Source organism: Hyperolius riggenbachi, chromosome 1 (assembly GCF_040937935.1).
Source record: "Hyperolius riggenbachi isolate aHypRig1 chromosome 1, aHypRig1.pri, whole genome shotgun sequence".
NCBI classification, from domain to species: domain Eukaryota; kingdom Metazoa; phylum Chordata; class Amphibia; order Anura; family Hyperoliidae; genus Hyperolius; species Hyperolius riggenbachi.
The window spans coordinates 523,939,310-523,962,510 of record NC_090646.1 but is presented as its reverse complement, the minus strand read 5'-3'; the positions used below and the strand labels follow the sequence as shown (position 1 = coordinate 523,962,510).

The 23,201-nt window shown below is 44.3% G+C and overlaps 1 protein-coding gene across 3 annotated transcripts in view; it reads right to left on the bottom strand.

The window, feature by feature from the left end:
- The window catches only part of RPH3A (rabphilin 3A), a 521,629-nt gene that overhangs the window by 33,253 nt on the left and 465,175 nt on the right, over positions 1-23,201 (bottom strand). For all 3 annotated transcript variants that reach the window (XM_068245917.1, XM_068245908.1, XM_068245925.1), the window contains 4 exons: positions 15,106-15,180; positions 6,540-6,649; positions 1,747-1,873; positions 1,334-1,390 (listed from right to left, as the gene is read on the bottom strand). In XM_068245917.1, the coding sequence (XP_068102018.1) occupies positions 1,334-1,390; positions 1,747-1,873; positions 6,540-6,649; positions 15,106-15,180 (369 nt within the window). The remainder of the gene's footprint in view (positions 1-1,333; positions 1,391-1,746; positions 1,874-6,539; positions 6,650-15,105; positions 15,181-23,201) is intronic.

Below are 23,201 nucleotides of genomic sequence, written 5' to 3'. Positions count from 1 at the left end.
CTACTTATGAGCTCTGCAACTAAACTATTTTTTCAGAATTTGGAAAAAGCAAGATTGTAGCCTTTCTTCTGTGTCCAGCAAACTGAGATAACACTGTGCATTAGTAAAACAACATGTAAAGCATGGCCAAGATAGCAGCCTACCAGAAGCACAGCCATTGTAACGTACCACACATGTAGGGCCAATAATGTCTAGTATATATCCATTTCTATATTTACACTTACAAGTATTATTCTGTGGTCTCTGCATGAACGATAATCATACAAAAGTCATAGAGATGCAGCAGAAAAAGGTCTAAGTTACCACAGAGGGAAATCAGCAGAAGAGGTACTGAGGTCAATGGGGAGCATAGTGTTACAGCTGTGGTTTTCAGCTACCTGCAGGCAGGGTTATGCGAGGGCAAAGCCATATTACTATCTAGACTTTCTGATAGGAAGACACTGCATATACTCTTATGTAAATACCTGCAACTAAAGCACCAGAAAAACCTCAATATTTATCTTGGCAATTATCCCCTAAGCATTTGTATTTGAAGGATTTTTTTTTTATTATTATATTTTATTTTTTTTTGCAGAATTGTGTGTTGAACTGATGTGACCAGGAGCCTGATTATAAGCCTACTGTAACAGTTGCCAGAGCCCTCATGGGTGACAGTGATGGAATGAGCGGGCCAGCCTATTATATTATTCCCCACAACTACCCTGAAGACATGAAAGGAATGTATTAGTCATTAAAGAGAACCGGAAGTGAGAGAAATACTGCATCTGCCGTCTTCATTTCCTTATGAACAGTGCCAGTTGCCTGGCTGTCATGTTGAGCTTTAGGCTTTGGTTGTTTCTGAGTCACACACCTGCAACAAGTATGCAGCCAGTAGAGTCACAGCATCTGATCTGCATGCTCATACTGGACCAGTGACCTAAACAATTAGAGGCAGAGCATCATACTGTACTGTTTCTGACAGTATTGCGTCTGCATCAACAGGAGAATGAAAATGTGATTGGTCTACAATTAAAATTTAGCAGAAAAAAAAATCTGCATTCTCTGATTGGTTCAGTGCTTCCGAGTTCTGTGATTGGGCTAAAATTACAGAGTTGCGTTAAATCGGATTTCCACGGAATTCTGATTTATGTTTTCTGATCGGAAATGTGGAAATTTCAATTCCGTAGAATCCTAATGAGCATCCCTGATCCTTATCAAGAATGTCCAAAATATATATGTGAGAAATACACACTTAGGAGAAATACAATCTCATAAATATGTATTTACAGATTGGAGCCATGCAAAAGCAGACAGCTACATTCTTGTATGTAAAGAAGTGCAAATAAGGACCTACTTCATCCTCATATAGAGCCATGCCCCTTACTGATCCAGTTGTCCCAGCACGCTTCATCTGCGAAGAAACAACAATGTTAATTAGACATCTTTTAGCTCTTAGAGGGAAATCTAGTGGCAATCCTATGAAGTGGCAAAAAAGGACTATATGTATGGGACCCGCAATGGCGCCAGACAGCTGTGTGCACCACATACACAAGCGCAGACATTCAACATACGTAGTCTATTCTTCCATTTATTATCTATTAATTTAAACCTATATATAGGTATTTAAGGTCGCATTTCACTTGAAAAAAAATAGGGAATAAAGGTAACATTTATATAAAAATGCATACTGTAATTTTTGCATCACAACTGCAGTAGGAGTCATGCAAAGCAACGCACATGGATGCGGAGAGTGACTCAGCAACATACCGGTACCACCCGCTCTAGGCACACATTGAAGTTCTTTTTCTGGTTGGGTTTTATCTTCTTCAGAGAGAACCTGCTTTCTCCTATGAATTCATTGTGGCCAAACTTGTCCTCATCACAGACTGAGATTCTGAACGACATAAAGTGACAGTGAACACAGCGTAGAATTACCGTTTCATTGAGTTTAGTAAGTTGCATGAATCGACTTTATGTAATGCACAGAATGTTTACACAGTTACATATATTTCACCATATACATCACTATCACTCCAACCTGAATTATCGCAAATACTTTCTGTTTTAAGAAACCAAACTTTTGTTTTCCATAGCATTTTAGTAAGAGGGCTTTTTGGTCCATTGTAACCCCTTACATACTCCAATGAGTTCTGGTTTACCATGAGCTTGCTGGGTACTCTGTTACTCTGGTGTTTCAAGTGCTACCCCATAAGGCCACATTAATCCATGCCATGTACTCAGGGCCGGGCAAAGGCAGTGGCGAGAGAGGCTCCAGCCTCAGGGCACAGCATAGAAGGGGTCACCAAACTCACTAAGCTATTATTCCCTTATTGTGTTTGAAGCAGAGAGTAATAAGAAAAGGGGATACATGGCAGTGACTGCAAGCCAGATAACTAGAGATTAAGGTGTTGGGGGGTTTGAGGGCCCTGGGTCACCTCTTAGTCTATTAGCAAATAGCAATCATTGTGTGATGGCTGGGGGGGGGGGGGGGGGAACGGAGGGGCGCACTTTCGTGTCTCAGCCTTGGGTGCTGGAGGACCTTGTCCCTCCCTCTGCATGTACTGATGAGGATCAACTAATTTGAAACAGTCTGTATGCATGTTGGATTAGTGTGGCTCTGTATATTTAAATTGGACTTGAACTCTTGCACAGGACAGAAGGAAAACAGAGAGAAATGCACCCTGTATGTATTTAGAGATTTTAGCCTGTGTGTCTAATCACAAGTTGTTATTTAATCTCTCCTCTGTCACATGACTGCCATGGCAGAGATGGCAGATAAGCTCATTTGAAAGCACAGGCTGTTAACAATATGTCTGCTTCCATGAATCAGGAAGTAAAAACAGTGCAGATGTATTTTAGGATTTGTATCAGCTGTAACAAATAAATGTTTTTTGTTTGAAGGTTATTATGCTGTTGTGTATCTTTTAGAGCATGGAGGACGTTCTGAGTTCAGGTCCGCTTTAACAAGCTGACACACCATTGCATTCCAACGGATCTGGAGGTGTGTTTAGCTTACAGAGACATCAATGAATAATTTGCATATTTCAGCAGTGATGCACTGGGAGATATCTCGGAGCGCACTCCAACCTGAATTATTGCAAATACTTTCTGTTTTAAGAAAGCAAGCTTTTGTTTTCCATATACAGTACATCAAAGAGTTAGTTCATTCCAAAAAAGTATTTTACTTTCAGGCATTTCCCATTGACTTGTCTGACTTCCCCACAATGGGGATTATATAAGGTTTTACAACCTCTTCCATTACTTTCCACATATCTTCACCCCTCTATCAATGTTTGGAAGCAATCCCATATGCACAAAACCCTTGAAGCCAAACTATAGACAAATTTAGGGCCCAGCAGTGCACATTACGGTGTGCCTCTTTGCTGCTACCCAGGCACTCGATTTACAATAATGTTTCCATCAGCTCACAAAGTGGGTGATGAGGAGAGAAAAATTCCTGCTGTCTGCATTATGGCTTTGGGAATGGGAATTGGATGGGGCCATGACATACCACTATCCAATGCATCCCATAACTGCATCAAGCAACAAGCCTCACTCAGCAACATTGCTTATTTCAACAGGCCTTTGCTCTTACTCCCAAAGAAAAAACACAAAAAAAATCCAAATGGGAAAGTTTCAGGAACTAAAACTAAAGACGCCTACAACATGGACACCTACATCCATCCAAATTTATCATTTACTCATTTTAAATTCAGCCTTCCATTTTTTAATACATTAAATTTAATTTTTCATCAATTAGCAATGCAGAAAGTTGCACGTACTTTTTGGTATACACCCTTTGCATCTAAACTCCTGGAGCGTCTAGTCCACCAACGCATGACCCATTACCTTGACTCCAACTCCCTGTTTGACCCCCTACAATCAGGATTTCGGCCAGCCCACTCCACCGAGACTGCCCTCACCAAGGTCGTCAATGACCTCACGCTTGCCAAGGCCGAAGGAAAATACACTATCCTTTTCTCCTCCTAGACCTCTCATCAGCATTCGACACTGTCGATCACGCCCTGCTACTCCAGTCCCTGCAATCTGTGGGTATCCAAGACCTTGCCCTAGCATGGTTCTCCTCCTACCTCTCAAATCGCTCCTTCAAGACCTCCTTCAATGGTTCCTCCTCAACCTCCATCCCACTTTCAGTTGCAGTCCCCCAAGGCTCTGTTCTTGGTCCCCTGCTGTTCTCCATTTACACCACCTTCATCGGAAAACTCACCTCCTCTCTGGGTTTCAACTATCACCTGTATGCAGATGACACCCAGATTTACCTCCATACCACTGACCTCTCCACCACCACCATGGAGAAGGTATCCTCTGGCCTCTCGGCGAATTTCATCCTGGATGTCTGCCAGGTTCCTAAAATTAAACCTGGATAAGACTGAACTCCTAATCTTCCCACCCCGTGCTCCCTCACCCCCCACTGACCTCTACGTCACTGTCAATGGCACAATCATTCACCCAACCACACAAGCCCGCTGCCTGGGTGTCACCCTGGACTCTGCCCTCTCCTTCACCTCCCACATCCAAACCGTAGCTATTTCCACCTACGCAACATCTCCAAGATCCGGCCTTTCCTGACCCCAGACACTGCCAAACTCCTTGTCCATGCCCTCATCATCTCCCGCCTGGACTACTGCAACTCACTCCTGTCCGGCCTCCCTCAAAACCGCATAGCCCCCCTACAATCCATCATGAACGCAGCAGCCAGACTCATCTACTCCTCCCACCGCTCTGTCTCCACGACTCCCCTACGCAAATCCCTTCATTGGCTTCCAATTCACTTCAGAATTAGCTTCAAGGTCCTATGTTTGGCCTACAAATCCTACACAAGTCCTGCCCAAGCTACATCTCTGACCTGGTCAGCAGATATACACCTGGCCGCCCACTTCGCTCCTCCAACAACCTCCTCTTAACCACCCCAAGCATCTCGCACTCCCATGCACGACTGCAGGACTTCACTAGAGCTGCCCCCATCCTGTGGAACTCTCTCCCACTGCCCATCAGGCTCACTCCCACCTTCAACTCCTTCAAAAAAGCACTCAAAACTCACTTCTTCAAGGAGGCCTACATCAAATCAACACTGCCCTAATCCTTTCTGCCAATAACTTCTTGCTGCACCCCCTCCTTTTGTGTCACAACCCCTCCCTCTAGATTGTAAGCCTTTGGCAGGGCCCTCTCCCCTTGTGTATCATACATGACTGTGTGCACTTTACCCAGAATTTGGAACTTGTTACCACTACCACTCCAGTTTATGATCTGGCATTGTACTACTGCCTGCATTGTGTTGTGTATCTTTTTGCTATTACCTGTATTGTTGTATCTATTGTCTATTACCTGTATTGTTCTGTCACCCCTGTTATCATTGTCTGTAACCGTATTTATTGTACAGCGCTGCGTAATATGTTGGTGCTATATAAATCTAATAAATAATAATAATAATAATAATACACCAGCGGTTCTGGATGCTTGCTTGGCTTACCAAGGGCGAAAAGGGATAATTTGCATATTCAGTAGCAGTGCATTGTGGGTAATCGCAAATGTTCACTTATAGTTGAATTATTGCAGATTTCCTTCGGTTTTAAGAAGGCAAATACACCAAGTTTTGCTTTTTGCAATACACATATTGAAGGTGTGTGTGTGGTTTCTGGCAAGGAGCATCCACTAACTCTTAATTGCTAGGGGAGTGGGAGTGCTTTCCTTTCAAACAGAGCAGATCAACTGATCCAGAGGTTACATGAAAAAAAAAGAGCGCTCAGAAATGTTGGCAATCAGAAATAGCCAATAGTAAAACATCAGTAAATTTACCCATATTCTAGTGTTGCAGTGCTAATGATGATAGTAATAACTGATAATAGATGCTGATATTTTACTACTGCCAAACCTAGCCCTATCCTCACTCTGAACCACTACTGCCCCCCCCCCCCCCCCCCCCCGGCAGCTAAACAGCTAACCTTAAATTCCCCCACACCTATCCTTAACACACACTGCAATTGGCCAGTGAAAAAAATGCTAGTTTTCTGGCGCCGCCATAGATGCCTATTTAAATACCGGCAATGTGGGGAAATGTAGGCACCGGGGTCACCTTCAATGCAAATTTGTAGCCGTATTTTGCATTGCGGATAGCCTCATCATATTTATTGAGCGCCCAAATTTCCCCACATTGTCCTCATTTAAATTGGCGCCTATGGCTCATGGGCCCAAGTTTCCCGTTTCTGACCCAGACTATCTCTTCCCACTTCACTCTTTGTGGATAGCACTGCAACTACAGTTCCTCCCTTTACAGTGTATAAAGCATTTAACCCTTACCACACTGTTCCCAGTCTGTTCATGTCTTCCAGTATCTACAATAATAGTATAAAACCACTTTTTTGCCGTGAAACTAATTTTGTTTGAAGAAAGAGTTTATCTTTTCTGGGAAATTAATGAAGAGCAGATCACTTCACTGTTATTATCCCATTATTATGGTCGTGTTGCTGCCTCAGTGAGGATTAATGCTGAATCTCCAGAATCTCGCTATGAAAGTGCAACAGAGGTACAGAACTTATTACCTCAGAGTCTTCCTCTGCAGCTCTTCATCCGTGATACCGTGGTACACGAGGGTCTCATTCCAGATCGGATTACGAGTGTTTCTCAAGGTTTTAGTGCGCAGTTTGTTTGCCTGAATGCATAAAATAAATTCACGTTTTACAAGGAGTTCCATTCCAAACAAAATTCAAGGTTGATGAAATAAGGGTTCTGTTTTCCAAATTATTATTAGAAAAACATAAAAGGCGTCTAAATAAACCTGAATAATTATTAACAAAGCACCTATATTTCTTAAAAAAAATGTTTACAAACGGGAAATATCTGAAAGCAGAAGAATGAGATAGTGAAAATTAAATAGAGGCAATGTAGAGAAATCTGTGCAGTTTTTGATTTTCATTAGTAATTGTGCACATCAACAGAGAATGTCAGAGTTTCTCCTTTTTTGATCCTACCCAAGTTTAGTCTAAAGACTTTCTTAAAGAAACCATGACCCATATGCAATTCACTTTTTCTCCTGCGTTTTCTCATAGGAGATAATTTTTCATCTTCACTTTAAAATAATTTTCTATCACCCTGCAATTGAAAAAGTACCAAAAAATAGGTGACTAGGTACTGTCAAAATTTTCTTGCGTGCTGGTACACTATAAGACAGTTTATTTACAAATTGTGAAACTATGACCTAGGAGAGAATTCATGAAATAAGTGAATTGCATATAGGCCCATGTATTCTAAACTACTGCTTAAATAAATTTTATAGGAGCTCTGCTAATTGTCACCAACAGGCACACAAAGCAGAAGCTGGGTATTGGCAATGTGGGGTGAGGTGAAGCTAGAAGTCCGAAAAATGAGAAATTAATGTTATGGCACTGCTAAGGTAGTAATATGCAGCCTTACTAACTGCTGAGATTAGTGTGATCCAAGCTAGAACTAAAATCTGCCTCCAACGCTGCTGTTGACATTTTTACCAAAAGAATACACTACCTTAGTTAACAAAAAAAAATTGTATTAATATTTCACATGAACATGTAGTTTTAAAATGTTTTAATAATTATTGTTAGAACCATAAAGAAAAAATGTCAAAAAACTTTTCAAGTTACATTTAAAGAACAGTTCTTTACTGTTTGATGCAGTGTACTAGGAGAAGTACAGTTGTAGCTTTAGGGGTAGAGTTGGGCCGAACCTCCGATTTTAGGTTCGCGAACCGGGTTCGCGAACTTTCGCGGAACGTTCGGTTCGCGTTAAAGTTCGCGAACCACAATAGACTTCAATGGGGATGCGAACTTTGAAAAAAAAAAAAAATTATGCTGGCCACAAAAGTGATGGAAAAGATGTTTCAAGGGGTCTAACACCTGGAGGGGGGCATGGCGGAGTGGGATACACGCCAAAAGTCCCCGGGAAAAATCTGGATTTGACGCAAAGCAGTGTTTTAAGGGCAGAAATCACATTGAATGCTAAATGACAGGCCTAAAGTGCTTTAAAACATCTTGCATGTGTATACATCAATCAGGTAGTGTAATTAAGGTACTGCTTCACACTGACACACCAAATTCACCGTGTAACGCACCGCAAACAGCTGTTTGTGTAGTGACGGCCGTGCTGGACTGGTGCGCACCATGGCGAGAGTGCAGGTTTTGGTGGCTTTACAGCCCATATGGTCGCCTGGCTGATGTAGGTGAATGACAGAACAGTGACTGTCCAGCTGATCAAATTTGGTCTGACCACAATGAAGCAACGACCTTATCTTTTGTGTGCCCCCCGAGACACTCATCTAGGCGCCGGTCATTGCTTCATTGTGATACGCAAGCCCCTTCACCACGGCAAGGTAATGATCACGAAGGGGAATGGGCGCATGTACATGCCTTTTCTTTTGTTGTTGCAGCTGCCCGCAGTGCAGCCAGAAAAATTAGGCAGTCATGTACACGCACCAGAAAAATTATTACAGCGGCCGCTGCTAGCAGCGGCCTAAAAAATTCAGCAATCCGCCTGGAGTCCCGGACCCTGTTGGTGGTGGCGGAGAAGGTAGTCAAGCGGCCTGCAGACAGACATGCTGTGTGAAGGTCCTTTCTGACAGGACGCTTGCGGCAGGGCAGGAGAGAAGTTGGATGGCAAATTGGGACAGCTCTGGCCACAGGTCAAGCCTGCGCACCCAGTAGTTCAAGGGTTCCTCATCGCTGTTCACAGCAGTGTCTACATCCACACTTAAGGCCAGGTAGTCGGCTACCTGCCGTTCCAGGCGTTGGTGGAGGGTGGATCCGGAAGGGCTACGGCGAGGCGTTGGACTAAAGAACGTCCGCATGTCCAACATCACCATGAGATCGCTGGAGCATCCTGTCTTTGACTGCGTGGACACGGGAGGAGGATTAGTGGCAGTGGTACCTTGCTGGCGTTGTGCTGTCACATCACCCTTAAAGGCATTGTCATAGTTGACAGCTGGTTCTGCATGTGCTGCATCCTTTCCACCTTCAGGTGAGTTGGTGACAGGTCCGCCACTTTGTGCCTGTACCGAAGGTCTAGTAGTGTGGCCACCCAGTACAGCTCATTCCCCTTGAGGTTTTTTATACGGGGGTCCCTCAACAGGCAGGACAACATAAAAGACGACATCTGCACAAAGTCGGATCCAGTACCCTCCATCTCCTCTTGCTCTTCCTCAGTGACGTCACGTAAGTCAACTTCCTCCCCGCAGACACGAACAATACAACAGGAAGGTTGAGCAGCACAAGCCCCCTGCGACGCCTGCTGCGGGTGTTCTCCTGCCGCCGTCCCCTCCTCCTCCTCCTCCCCCAAAGAAACACCTTGCTCATCATCCTCTGAGTCTGACTCATCTTCTGCACACGACTTCTCTTCTTCCTCCTCCTCCCCCCTCTGTGCTGCCGCAGGTGTTGAGGAAACAGCTGGGTCTGATGAAAATTGGTCCCATGCCTGTTCCTGCCGTAACGGTTCCTGGTCACGCTCATTCGCAGCTTCATCCGCCACTCTACGCACAGCACGCTCCAAGAAGTAAGCGTAGGGAATTAAGTCGCTGATGGTGCCCTCACTGCGGCTCACCAGGTTGGTCACCTCCTCAAACGGCCGCATGAGCCTGCATGCATTTTTCATCAGTGTCCAGTTGTCGGGCCAGAACATCCCCATCTTCCCAGACTGTTTCATTCTACTGTAGTTGTAGAGGTACTGGGTGACGGCTTTCTTCTGTTCTAGCAGGCGGGAGAAAATGAGCAGGGTCGAATTCCAGCGAGTCGGGCTATCGCAAATGAGGCGTCTCACCGGCATGTTGTTTTTCCGCTGAATTTCCGCAAAGCGTGCCATGGCTGTGTAAGACCGCCTCAAATGCCCACAGAACTTCCTGGCCTGCTACAGGACATCCGCTAAGCCAGGGTACTTTGCCACAAATCTTTGAACAACTAGATTCATGACATGTGCCATGCAGGGTATGCGTGTCAGCTTCCCCATATGCAAAGCGGCAAGCAGATTACTGCCGTTGTCGCACACCACGTTGCCTATCTCCAGGTGGTGCGGGGTCAGCCACTCATCCACCTGTTTCTTAAGAGCAGCCAGGAGAGCTGCTCCAGTGTGACTCTCCGCTTTGAGACAAGACATGTCTAAGATGGCGTGACACCGTCGTACCTGGCATGCAGCATAGGCCCTGCGGAGCTGGGGCTGTGTAGCTGGAGAGGAGAACTGCCACTCAGCCAAGGAGGAGGAGGACAGCGAAGAGCATGTAGCAGGAGGAGAGGAGGTGGCAGGAGGCCTGCCTGCAAGCCGTGGAGGTGTCACAATTTGGTCCGCTGCGCCCTGCTTGCCATCGTTCACCACCAGGTTGACCCAATGGGCTGTGTACGTAATGTAGCGGCCCTGCCCGTGCTTGGCAGACCAGGCATCAGTGGTCAGGTGTACCCTTGACCCAACGCTCTTTGCAAGAGATGACACCACTTGCCTCTCAACTTCACGGTGCAGTTGGGGTATGGCCTTTCTCGAAAAATAAGTGCAGCCTGGCATCTTCCACTGCGGCGTCCCGATGGCCACAAATTTACGGAAGGCCTCAGAGTCCACCAGCCGGTATGGTAACAGTTGGCGAGCTAACAGTTCCGCCACGCCAGCTGTCAGACGCCGGGCAAGGGGGTGACTGGCCGAAATTGGCTTCTTCCGCTCAAACATTTCCTTCACGGACACCTGACTGCTGCTGTGGGCAGAGGAGCAGGAAGCGCTCAAGGGCAGAGGCGGAGTGGAGGAGGGTGCCTGTGAAGGTGGAAGGGAGAAAGCGGCAGAAGCAGATGATGCACCTGAAGGAGGAAGAGGAGAAGGAGGGTGACTTTTCTTTTGTGTGCTGCTGCTGCTTTTGCTCAGGTGGCCATCCCATTGCTGTTTGTGCCTTTTCTCCAGGTGCCTTCGTAAGGCACTTGTCCCTACATGAGTGTTGGCCTTTCCACGGCTCAATTTTTGTTGGCAGAGCGAACAGATGGCTTTGGTCCGATCTGAGGCACACACATTAAAAAATTTTCACACCGCTGAGCCACCCTGGGATGTGGGCACTATGGGGACCTCAGCAGCTGATGCTGAAGGGCAAGTTGGCTGGCTGTACATAGGTGGCGATACATGGTGCCGGACACTGCCACCAGCTGTTTCTGACAAAGAGCTGCCCCAGCTTCTTTCAGCAACTTCTCTCCTCCTACTACTCTCTGACTCCCCCTCTGAACTGTCCCCCCCTTCATCTCCTCTATTGGGAACATACAGAGGATCCCTATCATCGTCATCATCGTAATCATCCTGCCCAGCTTCGCTTGCCTCAGACAAATCCAAACATGCACCATCAGTAGGTCCTTCATCCTCCTTACACGTTACATCCATAGTGTTGCCGCGTAACTCAGACATATGAGCTGGTGAAAATTCATCTGGCTGTAACAACAATGGCTGTGCATCAGTGATTTCAACACTAAATAATTCTTGCGAAGTGTCAAATGCAGCGGAAGTGGTGCTAGTAGTAGCGCTGGTGGCTGAGCAAGATGAGGTGTTCTGTGTCGCTAAATACTCAACTACGTCCTGACAATCTTGGGAGGTGATGGGACGTGCCTTCTTCCGAGCACTGTACTGTGGGCCAGGTCCACACGAAATTACATTTACACGACCTCGCGCAGACCTGCCGGGTGGCCTTCCTCTGGCTCTGGCACTACCTCTTCCTCTACCGGTTTTGTCCATATCGGGTATGCACGGAGTGGTATATCACACTGCCTGCACTCACGTAGGTAGGTGGGTTCACTTAACTGCACAGGTATGCGCACTGATGCGGTGGGTTCACTGAACAGAACAGGTATGCAGTGGCAGGTTCACTGAACAGAACAGGTATGCAGTGGCGGGTTCACTGAACAGTACAGGTATGCAGTGGCGGGTTCACTGAACACAACAGGTATGCAGTGGCGGGTTCACTGAACAGAACAGGTATACAGTAGCGGGTCCACTGAATAGAACAGGTATGCAGTGGCGGGTTCACTGAACAGAACAGGTATACAGTGGCGGGTTCACTGAACAGAACAAGTATACAGTAGCGGGTCCACTGAACAGTACAGGTATACAGTGGCGGGTTCACAGAACAGGTATGCAGTGGCGGGTTCACTGAACAGTACAGGTATACAGTGGCAGGTTCACTGAACACAACAGGTATGCAGTGGCGGGTTCACTGAACAGAACAGGTATACAGTAGCGGGTCCACTGAACAGTACAGGTATGCAGTGGCGGGTTCACTGAACAGAACAGGTATACAGTGGCGGGTTCACTGAACAGAACAGGTATACAGTGGCAGGTTCACTGAACAGAACAGGTATGCAGTGGCGGGTTCACTGAACAGAACAGGTATACAGTAGCGGGTCCACTGAACAGTACAGGTATACAGTGGCGGGTTCACTGAACAGAACAGGTATACAGTAGCGGGTCCACTGAACAGAACTGGTATGCAGTGGCGGGTTCACTGAACAGAACAGGTATACAGTGGCGGGTTCACTGAACACAACAGGTATACAGTAGCGGGTCCACTGAACAGAACAGGTATGCAGTGGCGGGTTCACAGAACAGGTATGCAGTGGCAGGTTCACTGAACACAACAGGTATGCAGTGGCGGGTTCACTGAACAGGTATACAGTGGCGGGTCCACTGAACAGGTATACAGTGGCGGGTCCACTGAACAGAACAGGTATGCAGTGGCAGGTTCACTGAACACAACAGGTATGCAGTGGTGGGTTCACAGAACAGGTATGCAGTGGTGGGTTCACAGAACAGGTATGCAGTGGTGGGTTCACAGAACAGGTATGCAGTGGTGGGTTCACAGAACAGGTATGCAGTGGTGGGTTCACAGAACAGGTATGCAGTGGCAGGTTCACTGAACAGGTATGCAGTGGTGGGTTCACTGAACAGGTATGCAGTGGTGGGTTCACTGAACAGGTATGCAGTGGTGGGTTCACAGTACAGGTATGCAGTGGTGGGTTCACAGAACAGGTATGCAGTGGTGGGTTCACTGAACAGGTATGCAGTGGTGGGTTCACAGTACAGGTATGCAGTGGTGGGTTCACAGAACAGGTATGCAGCCAGGAACAAGCTAAGCCTAACTAATCTTTCCCTATGAGAGACAGTCTGCAGCAGCTCGCCCTACTCTCACTAATGCAGGCACACGAGTGACCGTAATGGCCGCCGCTGCCTGCCTTATATAAGGGGGGTGGGGCTCCAGGGGCTAGTGTAGCCTAATTGGCTACACTGGGCCTGCTGACTGTGATGTAGAGGGTCAAAGTTGACCCTCCATGTGCATTATGGGGCGAACCGAACTTCCGCAAAGGTTCGCCTGCGGGACGCGAACGCGAACCACGGAAGTTCGCATGGAACCGTTCGCAGGCGAACCGTTCGGCCCAACTCTATTTAGGGGTAAAAGTATCTGTAACCGGGCTGCGCCACTCAATAATAGTCACGACTCCTTTTAATATTATACACAGTATTTAGTATTGCTGGTTAGTATGCAATCATATTAAACTCAGTTCCTTCTAGAATGATACACACATATAGCACCATGGGTTCGCTGTCAGAGTTCCAGTTGCATCAATAATTCCACATTCAGGACTGAGCAATCCACCTTCTAATTATGGCCTGCAAATACCTAAACCGCTCCATGTAGCGCAATACTGCAATCACAATTCAAATTTCAACTCAGTGTTCCAGTGTTCAGTATTCTTTGTGTGTACCACGTGTCAAAACATCTTTCACCACACTAATATATGCTGTATCTGCTCACCAGATGTAAACCACCTAAGGGAGAAGGGGGGTCTAGGGTGTTATTGCCAACCACAGCTCTGACAAATCCAGAAGAAAATCGCTCACAGGTTCAGATGACTTCAAAAGTTTTTATTGACAAAGCCTCCATAAAATCAGGGAGTGGAGTCAGTGCGTCTGACATCACGGAGGATATCGGGCAGCCATTGAGTGAGAGGAAGCCGCGGTAGGAGTGCAGAAAGGAGACGGGACGCCGTTTTCCAGACTGGAAGGCAGACACCCCTGTTTGTCTATTGATGTGCTTGTAAACGAGAGGAGACGTAAGTGCGCACTGAGCGCAGGGCAGTCCCAATTTTAAAGGATTTTATGCTATGCTGTGTTTTAGGTTTTGATTTTATGGAGGACTTGTCAATTAAAACATTTGAAGTTATCTGAACCTGTGAGAGATTTTCATCAAGGTGTTCTGACACTTGTGGTACACATGGAACACTGGACAGCGTGTGGTTTGAGTTGAAGTTTGAATTGTGATTGCAGTATTGCAGTATGGAGCGGTTTATGTATTTGCAGGCCATTAGAAGTTGGAGTGCGCAGTCCTGTATGTGGAATTATTGCAGTTTTAGGGGTGCCACAGAAGCCCTCACATCTCATTCTAGGTTAGCAATAATGGAAAGAGTGAGCTGCAGCACCCCTTCAGCTGTCTCACTCAAATATTACCAAAAGATTACAGACTTCCTTCCTAAAGCATCAGCAACCCTGCATCTCATCACAAACCATGTAAAGAGACTCATCCAAACACCGCTAGGTGCCATAGATCCGTATAGGGTGCTTTGCAAACCCTGCACAGTACACCATGAGAAGTGATTGCTAGAAAAAAAGCCTTAAATCTCAAAACAAACAGAGAGGTCTATATTAATTCATTAGCTCAAATATTTATTATAAGCCATTTTTAAATAACAGTCAGAAGACTTATGCCAAGGAATAGTATAGCCAAGGTGCTCACAACTTCTAAACCTACCCTAAGCCTACTGAAAGCCCCTCACACAGACACATGCATTCAGAACTCCATCATTCATAATAAGGATTGCAGTGCAAATCCTGAGGCACTGTTGGATGTGTTACGTCAAATACCTGACTCGCTCCAGCAGCAGAAAAATTAACCCTTTGTACCACCAGCTTTTAAGCCCCGCCTCATCCTTACTCTCCTCCTAACCAAGTGCTGACATTACCCTTTACGTACTTAGAGCACCTCCCCATTAGGAGCAACCACAAACCCCACCTTTACAACAAACCTTTCACAGACAAACTCCTACCCGCCTTCTAAACAGGACAGTACCCTTTGTACATTACCTTACTAGCACCAGGCAGAAGATGCAGCTTCACATATGGGTCAGCTAAACCATTGGAATCCATGGGTTTTAGACCCTAGAAGTGAGATTAGAAAACAGCATAATGAGCTTATATGATGTGTTTTTCAAATTTCATTACATAATGCAAAAATAGTCAGTTACAGTTATATAGTTGTCACAAAGCACAGGGACATATAGTAATTACAATCATGGTTTCAGTTGTGCAAACCAGTCTATACCCGGCCAACATAGCATTGAAAGTAATAATTCATATTGTTGGCATATGATCAATGCTAATAATCCAAATGATTGGTCGATGAACTCAGTGTTTCCCTATCCTAGTGAGGACACTGTACTAAAACAGACTGCTCTACTGGTTTACAATCAACATTCTACTGTATTTTTACACTACATTTCAATAGAGAGATCAATGTCATAAAACAAAGGAGTGGACTGATGACCTCAAAGTAGCCAAATGATAATATATAAACTATAATATAAAATATTCATGGTCAGTCCAGGCAAAAACTGCTCATCTTTACCTTCCAGACAATAATTGTAATCAGCTGTTTTTATAATGGCATAATCAGAGTAGAAACTACAGCTCCCCAGTTCCCACTATCCTCGATTCAAAAAACAGAAGCACTCAAGCTAGTGGTCCTGTTCAGTATACTATCAGGTAAGGCAGCATGATCATGTCTGCATGTATAGGGCATAGCATGCCTCTAGATATCTTTAGGATCCATGTATGTGGGTGTCTACAATTGCAAAGAATTAACTGCAATTGCACTAGAGGTTAATTAGCAGTGCAGTACAGATGTGTTCACAATATGCCACTACTGTGCCCTTCCCTCCATTGTACCAGACCTGGCCACTTGGTGAACTTTATGGGCAAGGGATGCACTGCAGTAACTGAACAATGAAATTAGGCCAAGGTGGCCGATAAGACTGCCTCTGACATTCTAGCATGATTACAGCTGTCCCCAATGTAAGTTGATACCTCGGCCAGCAGTTGGCTCGGCAGATCATTTCAGCAGATTGCTGTCTGATAGCATTGTTTTCCCCACCCCAGCCACGACGTGATGTCACTCTCGTACTACTCCATCAGCCCTCTTGCATAGCAACAGAACACTTTGCTAAGCTGCAAGCTATCGACGCATTTGTACAGTCATGTTGCCCAAGACATTGGGTGCCAATGCCCGCCAGGCGACATGCCTCGTACCTGTACTCCTCTCATATCTCCTGAGCCTGAAACAATATTTTGAGAAGTTTGCAATATCCAAGTGTAGCTGCGTCCTCCTTTGTCCCTGGGTCCGTGCGTTTGTGCTTCTGCGCATGTGTACGAACAGCCGTCGGGACAGGGGGAGGACGAGGACAGGGGGCCGGGTGGGTGGATGTATGTGCATGCGAAGGGCGTGTGCGTGCAGCAATTTTGTGCGCGCGGCGGGCGCGAGCTGACATGTGGAGGTGGCGGCAGCTGTGACAGACCTAGAGCCCGTTTTTAAACGGGTTTAGGTCTACTAGTACTTTATAAATGCTCTGCATACTAATAGCAGCACATATGCAAGTCATGCAACATGAAAAATATTCTAATTTGCTATACTAGAATGCATACCTTTCCAAATACAGTACATTAACAATGAATTCAAATCACTAAAGTGAGTAAAAACTATGTGAAAAGTGCTGTGTGTCTTCGGTTCAACACTTTAAAGAGATTTTTCATGGCAAAGCACAACATGAACCCAGGTCTGCTGAGAAACAACTCTTTCATGTGTTTTGTAAGAGTAAAAATATGAAATCTTTTCAACAACCTCACACTGGGGGTTTCCTACAGCTCTGCATTTACACGGGTGTGTCAGTCAACATTCCTAAAAACTATGCCTGCTGAGGATCTCTGAGAAAGTCAACAATATTGAAGGAGGGTACAAAACAAAAGCCAGAATGCATTTAAGCATAAAAAAAAGTATGTTGCTGTCTATGTGGATGCGCACATGTGACTTTCTGAGTCTGATTCTTAATGGATGATATTTCCCACAATTGCAGAGAGCAGATGATAGGCAAATCCACAACATTTCTGTTAAATCAGTTAACTTTTGGCAAATCATCCAAGATCTATCATTCAGTAGATTGGCTGCAGAACCCATTGTCTAGGCCAGTGGCATTACTACCACCAGAGGAGAAGGCCTCACAAGTTCAGAGAAGCCCAAATGGAGGGGGGTGGGGGGGGGGGAGAGAGGTTGGGGAAGCGTTTTTTCCCCTTCTTTTCCTCCATCCCCTGATACTCTATGACGGCTGCCTCTCTATCCCTCATTAGCAGGGGAGCTGAGATCTTAATTCATGCAGCACCGGGTCTGCCATCCATCCTCTACTGCAGCTGCCAAAAATCTTCAGCCTCTGTCTTGGTATTCTGCCATGTGACATGCAGGATGATTTTGGCCCAATAGGCAGAGGAGAACGGGTGGCTGCAGCAGAGAAGGATGGACTGAACTTAGCATTGGAAGAGCTAAGATTCCAGCTACAATGCTCTGCTTCTCTGCTGATAAGCAAAAGGGATGAGAGGGAAGGAAGAAATCGAAGCTATTCTACTCATTGGGCAGTTAGTAGGGAGGGGGACAAGTTGGACACACACAGTGTGTGTGTATAGGGGGGGGGGTCTGGCCACAGGTTATTACTTTGTACAGCGCCGCGTAATATGTTGGCGCTTTATAAATCAATAATAATAATAATACCAATACTGACTTCACGTATTATGGGGAGAGGTCTTGCTAGCTGCATCTAAATTATTGTACTTGTGGCTGTAGGAGAGTTATGCTGGCCACACTTTTAAAGGGGAGGGGAAATGGTGAAAACTCTTGTTGTCAGAGGAGGGGATTCATAGCAGCACTTGTTATGGAGTGATGGTGACTGCACTTTTTATGGGGTGGAAGTAGAGGGTTATGGTGGTCACACTCACTATGTTATAGAGCTGGAGTACCGAAGGTGATTGGTGGCCACATTAGCTGTAGGGAAGCTATGGGGGAGGAAAGCTAAGGTAGTCTTTTTTTTTAAACAGTCCGAGGGAAGGCTAGGAGGGCTAAACCAGCTTTATGACCATTCAGTTACCACGTGTGTGTGTGTGGGGGGGGGGGGGGGGGGTTGCTAACACGAAAACGTTGGTAAAAAAAATGTGTAGTACAATCAGTCAATTGCACAAGTATAAGGTTGAGAATTCTGGGGTGTTCCATTTACCAAATGATATAGTGCTGTTTTGGTTGCAAAAAAAAGCATTATTTGAATCATTTGAGAAGGCTACATATTTTTTTCAGTAGCATGATATAAAATAAAGGCATTAAAAAGAATTTTTACTGTTCCCCAGGATGCCTGAATATAGATATCTAGCACCGGCAGCTCAGTGCACGTTCCTGGCCATGACAACAGTGACATCACACTGTCTACCCAAAATGTTTTAAAGCAGACAGGAAAGAATGTCAATATAATTTATAATTCGCCAATGTGGAGCAAGAAGGGAGTGCTAACGGATCACAGTGGCCAGATCTGTCAGTCTGATATCTTAGGTTAAATGTTCAATATTGTCTGAGTATGATTTGTAAGAAGGATCAAGATCACCTTTCATTCATAGTGTCATATTTCATTCTAAAGATGGACATAACTATGTGTGACTTTAAATAACACAAGTTCCGTTACAGTAGGACAAGGAATTGTGTACAAAATAAACCTGTCACCAGTACCCAGAGACATGGAAATTAGGTTGTACGTCTCCATAGGGCTCATTGATAAGAAAAAAATGGAGAAAGCAAAAAATAGGCTGACCCAATTTCTAGACCACAACTCATAAGACATACCGTAGGTTTTGTACTGAACTCTCACAAAAGGGTAATTGTTTCTTTATCACATAAAAATAGAATCCGTGAAAGGGAATGTAAAATTGGATAAAAACAATAAGGAGAAGGGAATCCAGATATAGTGTAGCATGTCACTGGGGAAAATAGGTTGTTCTATGTCTAGGTAATGCAATCAGGTCAAAGAATATCAGCTACCGTACAATACAGGTATGCAGAAGAACCCAACAATTATACAATAGGTAAAAAGTGTAAAAACAGAAGGAAATTCATAGACATTAAAAATGGTAAAAGCAATAGCAAAAAAAATACAAAAACTTATAAAAAATAAAAATGAACGATATACAAATATAACTACCTACATTGAGGCTTTATTCACAGTGGGATGTTGCAGAACTACGTTATAAACTCTTATAACACAGCTTACCGCACTGCACTGGTAAGCCTACTCACAGTGTGACTTTAGCGTCGCATTGTAACGTGTAGCGTTTTGGTAACTCCCTGCTTGCAGTGTTTTAACTTTAAATGCACACGTTAACGGGTACAGGAAAGCATACTTTTCATTGCCTGTATGCTTTACTGTACCTGCTGTTTGTAACGGTAACGCAGCATTAATGTGCGTTACCACCTTTTTCTTGCATTGCGTTGTAATGCTGTGCTGTGACTTTAATGTCGCATTACAACGCAATGTCCCACTGTAAATAAGGCCTCAAGGGAACCTTAACTAAGAGGGGTATGGATGTTTCCTTTTAAAAAAAATACCAGTTCCTTGTCAGTCCTGCTGATCTCTTTGGCTGCAGTAGTGGCTGAATCACACACCTGAAAACCATGTAGCTAATCCAGTCTGACTTCAGTCAGAGCACCTGATCTGCATGCTTGTTCAGGGGCTGTGGCTAAAAGTATTAGAGACACAGGATCAGCAGGAGAGTCAGGCAACTGGTATTTTAAAAAGAAAATTCCATATCCCTTTCAGTTTAGGTTCCCTTTAAGGAAGGTAAGTATTTGAATTAGCTGTACTTTTATTTATTTCTCTATTTATTTAGAAGTTGCATTTAGCCACATCCCCTCCCCCCATCGAGTAACTACGTCCTTGCAAAATGCCACAACTTTGTGCAGGGACGTAGCTATTGCACCCCTCCCTGCCGCACGTTCCCACTCGCCCCCCACCCTCCCCGGCGCACTCGTTACCGGCACTCATTACCGCTGACTGGTAGCCGCTAGATCAATGCGGGGGACATAATTCCAATTCACTGATCTAAGTCCTCGTGTGAATGACCGCAGCCGTCTATTAGACGGCTCCGCCATTCACAAAACCCGTCCACGCATCACTTCCTTTATGCGTTGTAATACTACGCAAAATTACATCTACTTTTTTTTTTTTTTTTTAACTGTTTTAATCTTATTTTTACATGTGAAATTACCCCCTGACCTCCCATTAGCTACCAACATTTTTTTTTTTTAATTAAAACATTTTTTTACAAATAAAAAAAAAATACATAAATAGTTACCTTAGGGACTGAACTTTTTTAGTATGTATGTAAAGAGGGTATATTACTGTTACTTTATAAATTATGGGCTTGTAATTGGGGATGAATGCAATACTGAAAAAATGCACCTTTATTTCCGAATACAATTTTGGTGCCATACATTGTACTAGGGGAACATTGTAAACGTTGCAATAACTGGGACAAATGGACAAATATAATGTGTGGGTTTAATAATGGTAGCATGCATTATTTTAAAACTATAATGGCCGAAAACTAAGAATAACATTTTTTAATTTTTTTTTCTTATTAGTCACTTTAAAATGCAGTTAGAATAAAATAATTCTTAGCAAAAACTATCCCCAAATAAAGCCTAATTGGTGGTGAAGAAAACAAGATATAGATTGCTTCGGTGTGATAAGTAGTAATAAAGTTACAGGCAAATAAATGGAAAGAGTGCTGACAGGTGAAAATTGCTCTGTTTTTTAAGGGGAAAAAAACCCTTGGAGGTGAAGTGATTAATGAATGGCAGATTGCTGGCTGGGAGTGAGCATTTGCTTCTCTTGTGTTTTGCATTCAGCATTTAGATAGAGGCATATTTAATGTATGGATTGCTAGACTATTTTGAATGTAAGGAAATTGGTAGTCCTTCAAAACATTGCTTAACCTCCTTGGCGGTAGTCCCGAGCTAGGGCCGGGGCAGAAAACCGCAGCTAAGAGCGGTGATCCCGACCTCTGCTCAGGGTGGCCGCCGGAGGCTGAATGCAGAGCAATGCGCGCAGCGGGAGCGTTTCTACATACCTCCCGGGGATCCCAACGTCGGCTGGCATTCATCTTCCTCTCCTCCGGGGCTCTGCTACCTGCTGGTGAGATCGCCGACTGTCGTCATGACGACAGCTAGCAATTTCACTTTAGAGTTGCAGTGCCACCCGGAGGATGGAGGCTTAACTGCAGCACTGGAGCTAGGGAGGTAAGTGATTGCTGGGCTGCTGCAGATCTCCCTGGCAGCATGATTTTTTCCAGGTTTTGGGGTCTGAAAGGGTGCAAAAAAATTGCACCGCTTTTAGACCCTAAAATCCGGAAAGAATCAGAACGCCAAGGGGGTTAAATATCTTACTAAAAGTCTCTACCACAAACATTCACCTACGAGTAGTGAAGCTTTACAGTGAATACTGTTAATAATAAAAAGTGGTTTACCATTTCCTCCTGTTTTTATACCCTTTAATTATTAAATGTTTTGTTTGTGCCTCTATATTTGTATTGTGAAAACGAATCAGTAAAGTAAAAAAATAATAATAAACCCCGAAAAGAGGATGTTTCTTTTGGAGGCTCAGAATGCATTAGTACATTTTAAATGGAAAACATTACATGTACTGATGGAAACAATGTGTTGATCTAAGAGAAAAATAGCACTAATTGTCACAAAATGCTCTGTTACACTTGCGTTATTTCTGTTACAGATAACAAGATCATTTGCTACTGACATTGGGTGATCACAACACCCGCGGAGTGCAGAGAATTGTGCACCCCTGCTAATTAAGACCTTCACTGTACCAAAATAGGCCATCAAGCCATGATAAAAATAACCTAATGATCAGATATACAGTTGAATGTTTGTAATTAATGATTTTAACAAAAGGTATTTTTTTTTTTATTTCTGCCCTGAAATACCCAAGCCTTCTCTACAGGATGTTTAAATCCCATTTACATGGCAGGGCTGTAATTAGTTTCATTTTTTGGAGAGAATCATATACAAAATAATGCTAGTTTTAATGAAGTTACTTTATAGCATGGCCAGTAGCACAATAACAAAGCAGCTGTGATGACATCCAGTTGTGGGGGTGCTAGGCTGCTCACCACAGTGCTGGATTTGTGCTTGAACAATTTAATTTCAAATTGATTATTATTTGTTTCATTTGCATTGGAATATTTTTTATTTTTTATTTTTTTTTGCATTTGATAAGCATTTCATTTTGGTCACAGTCATCAGTTTAAAAAAAAGATCACTAAGGCACTTCAAACGCAAAATAAAAGGATAATCTATGATCAGTAAAACATAACACAAAGCAAATTCAAACACTGATTCACATAGAGACTTTTTCTGTAATCAGCCCAGGAGTCACCAACGGTAGTTAGAATCTAGGCCGAATCTGCGGCTCTCTAATCCTGATGCCGCGCCAATCCCTGCTCGCCACAGCCACAGACTCAGCTGTCATGTGGCAGCCAAGCTTCCTCATATGGGTAAGGAGACAGTTTCATTGGCAAAATTAAAAAAGGGGGCCAGGGCCTGCTGTCCTAAATGGGTTAAAGTGTAATGGATTACTAATGACCAATCTACATTGTTCTTGTAGAAAAAGCTATTGGTGGTCCCATAACAGAGCACTATTTGATTGTCCACTCCTTTTCCCTATTCTTCAGAGTACAGAACAGTCTGCTCACTACATAGCTGAGCAGTGTGTCTATGCAGCGATCATTCTAAATCTGTCACCCAAAATGATCACAAATGACCGTTTCAGGTGACAGAAATGTAAAGTTTATGCTTAATATGCATATGCAAACCACAGTACTGGTGGATTCTCATGCTAGCAAGATCAAATGTACACCTTACAAGAAAGCCATAGGATCAGCCATTGCTGACCTATTTCAACAAAATACACATTTCCTGGCTGTAATGATGATCCTCTGGTTATAATGATTTCCAACCCACTGGAACTGGTATGCACATTAGGTGCTTACAACCTGTAGACTTGTTCGAAAAGAGAGACTCAAAGTAG